The sequence below is a fragment of the Dipodomys ordii genome, unplaced genomic scaffold, assembly GCF_000151885.1.
Source record: "Dipodomys ordii isolate 6190 unplaced genomic scaffold, Dord_2.0 Scaffold21, whole genome shotgun sequence".
Lineage (NCBI taxonomy): Eukaryota > Metazoa > Chordata > Mammalia > Rodentia > Heteromyidae > Dipodomys > Dipodomys ordii.
Genome location: NW_012267237.1, coordinates 802,603 through 806,211, shown reverse-complemented (window position 1 = coordinate 806,211; position 3,609 = coordinate 802,603). Strand labels below are relative to the sequence as shown.

General features: G+C 63.5%; 1 protein-coding gene across 1 annotated transcript in view; it reads right to left on the bottom strand.

Moving 5' to 3' along the window:
* The window catches only part of Nkd2 (naked cuticle homolog 2 (Drosophila)), a 39,155-nt gene that overhangs the window by 29,126 nt on the left and 6,420 nt on the right, over positions 1-3,609 (bottom strand). Inside the window, exon 3 of the mRNA XM_013013825.1 lies at positions 3,326-3,429. Within this exon, the coding sequence (XP_012869279.1) occupies positions 3,326-3,429 (104 nt within the window). The remainder of the gene's footprint in view (positions 1-3,325; positions 3,430-3,609) is intronic.

Here is a 3,609-nt window from a genome sequence, read left to right as displayed (position 1 = left end):
CACACTGCCCTGACACACACTGCCCGACACACACTGCCCTGACACACTGCCCGACACACACTGCCCTGACACACACTGTCCTGACACACACTGCCTGACACACTGCCCTGACACACACTGCCTGACACACACTGCCTGACACACACTGCCCGACACACACTGCCCTGACACACACTGTCCTGACACACACTGCCCGACACACACTGCCCTGACACACACTGCCCTGACACACACTGCCCGACACACACTGCCTGACACACACTGCCTGACACACACTGCCCTGACACACACTGCCCTGACACACACTGCCTGACACACACTGTCCTGACACACACTGCCCGACACACACTGCCTGACACACACTGCCCGACATACACTGCCTGACACACACTGCCCTGACACACACTGCCTGACACACACTGCCTGACACACACTGCCTGACACACACTGCCCTGATACACACTGCCCTGACACACACTGCCCTGACACACACTGCCCTGACACACACTGCCCGACACACACTGCCCTGACACACACTGCCTGACACACACTGCCTGACACACACTGCCTGACACACACTGCCTGATACACACTGCCCTGACACACACTGCCTGACACACACTGCCCTGGCCTGGACACACACTGCCCTGACACACACTGCCCTGGCCTGGACACACACTGCCCTGGATACACACTGCCTGGACACACACTGCCCGGGTGCACACTGCTCTTTACTAACAGATTCAGGAGCTCACCCACTCCGCGTCTGCACACACCACACAGGCAGCTTTCCAGACAGCTCCCAGGGCTGGAAGGACTTTTAAGGAAAAGGTAAAATAGCCCTTCAACTCTAAATTCCAAAGAAAGAAACCTCAGAGTTATTCACATTACTTCCCCACGTGTGGGCATGAAGAGCAGGACCCGAGCTTTGAAAGGCTGCCCCGTGTTCTCCTGTGGGCCGCCCCGGGGCACGGTCAGAGAGCTCCTACCACAGCGGTGCCGGCCATTGTGGTATGAGGAACATTCCAGACATCCAGACAGGTGGTGTCTTGGAGGCCGGAGTGAAGACACACTCACCCGGTCCATCCAGCCTGTGTGGTCAATGCAGAGGACCTGAGGGTTCAGACGCACGGCCTCCTGAGGCCCCTGGAGTCCCCGGCCCTGGCCCGGGGGCCGGCCCACACATCTGTGCGGATCAGAACGCACAGACAACCAAAGAAAAGCAGGCAGGAGTGCTGTCAGCCACAGCCCCATCAGGACCCGGACTGCATCCCAGGGGCCCAGGCTCCGGCCTCCCGAGTGTCTGGAGCGGCACAAACCCTAACTTCAGTTTTCTGTGGCTGGAGCTCCTGTGGACTGTGCACCCAGGGGTCCCAGGCCTTCTCCGTCCCTTTCCAGGGACAGAGGCCTGGAGGCAAGGAACAGCTGTGATGGTGCACCTTCCCCATCCAGAGATCCTCCCTTGTCCTGAGCACCTTCCTGAGCTGTGGTGGTGCTCCCCCTGTCCTGAGCTGTGGTGGTGCTCCCCCTGTCCTGAGCTGTGGTGGTGCTCCCCCTGTCCTGAGCTGTGGTGGTGCTCCTCCTGTCCTGAGCTGTGGTGGTGCTCCCCCTGTCCTGAGCTGTGGTGGTGCTCCTCCTGTCCTGAGCAGCTCCCCAGGCCCCAGTCTCTCTCCCCTGTTCTGGTCTCTTTTGACTGGAGGAGACTTTCCAAGCATCCCATCCCCAGTTTTCATAGAGATCTACGTTTTGTTTACAGCATAAAAGCAATGGCTCTTGTTTTCTGAACTCTTTCCCACCAGCCTCAAGAGCTCCTGCAAAAATCAAAGATAGCCTGACCAAGGGAGTGACCCCCAAGAGCCACCAGCCCATCAGCACTCGGGGTGGAGTGCCCAGGGCTGCTCTGATAACTTAAGTCCTTTGCTAGACCCTCCACACAGCGATCACCCCCAAACCCACAGCCTAGCCCCGCAGCGATCACCCCCAAACCCACAGCCTAGCCCCACAGATAACTTCACAGGGAGGACAAACACTCCCAAGGAGCCAAAGAGCCACCTGGAGGATAGGGCAGGGGGGAGCTGGCAGGACGGGGGGAGAGCTGGTGGGGGGAGCTGGGGGGGAGGGCGGGGGGGAGCTGGCGGGGGGGGGAGGGGAGGAGTGTCAGACGTGAGCAAGACCCTGGGGACTAAGGTGGGAATGTGGCCCAGACTCGGGTGGCCCCAGCTCCAGGCTAAAGGCTGGCAGACCACAGCCAGGTGAGGAGAACGCATTTTTAAATACAGGTCAGTCCTCAGTCAGGTAAAAACCGATGGTAATGACGCAAGCCAGGTCCACACCGGGCTTCTGCCATGTCCCACCGGCGGGCCACGGGCGGCGGGCCCGTTACTCCAAGTGTCCCAAGCCGGCCCCAGCCCCGGGCCGAGCGAGGGGCCGCGGCCGCCCCTCACTGCGCATCAGTTCTGCTCTGAACACCACCCCCTGGGACCCGGGGCCGGCTCCACAGCACTTTCCAGGGACCCAATGCTCGCCCTCCCTTAAGAGGTGGCAGCCCATTCCCAGCGGACCCAGTCCCACACTTCTGATCATGGACACGGCTGCACTCAGCTGCCACAGGTGGCCATCCGCATTCCCACGGGCAAGCCAGACGGGCAGGCAGCCCGAGACAAGGCCAGGTGTCACCCTGGATCGCTTCAATCTTGTTTCCTCACCAAGAGCAGAGGAGCGCGCACCTGGCAAGCCCCTGTCCACCACCAATCTTCTTATGCTGGACCCCAGAAAGTATCCAGACCACGTACAGTGCAGCATTCCACACCCCTGGAAAGCACAGGTCCCCAGCATCCCTGGGTAATGGGGGTCTGGGGGGCCTGGCCTCAGGACGGAGCTGCACACAGCCAACCCAAATATACCAACATCAGACGACCCCGCCTGCCTGACCTCCGTCCACGGCGACCCCTGCCTGCCTGACCTCCGTCCACGGCGATCCCCGCCCACCTGCCCGACCTCCATCCACGGCGACCCCGCCCACCTGCCCGACCTCCATCCACGGCGACCCCCGTCCACCTGCCCGACCTCCGTCCACGGTGACCCCTGCCTGCCTGACCTCCGTCCACGGCAACCCCCGCCCACCTGCCCGACCTCCATCCACAGCGACCCCCGCCCACCTGCCCGGCCTCCATCCACGGCGACCCCCGCCCACCTGCCCGACCTCCATCCACGGCGACCCCCGCCCACCTGCCCGACCTCCGTCCACGGCAACCCCCGCCTGCCCATTCTCCGTCATGGCGACCCCCACATGCTCACCCGCCCCCGGCGCCCAGCCCCCACCTACCGGCCGGTCCCGAGCGCGGTGCTCCACGCCGCCCGCTCGCCGCACAGCCTCCTCCGCACCCCTGTGGCTGTCCTTGCTGGCCTGCGACACCGCGAAGCTATCCCCTGTGGACGGGAACGTGGCACCGCGGGGGAGGGTGTGCTGTGAGCCCAGCCGTGCCCACCCGTGCCCGGGGCCGCGGGGGCGCTGTGAGCCTGGCCATGCCCAGGGTTGCGGGGGGCGCTGTGAGCCTGGCCGTGCCCGGGGCCGTGGGGGGGGGTGCTGTGAGCCCGGCCATGCTCTGG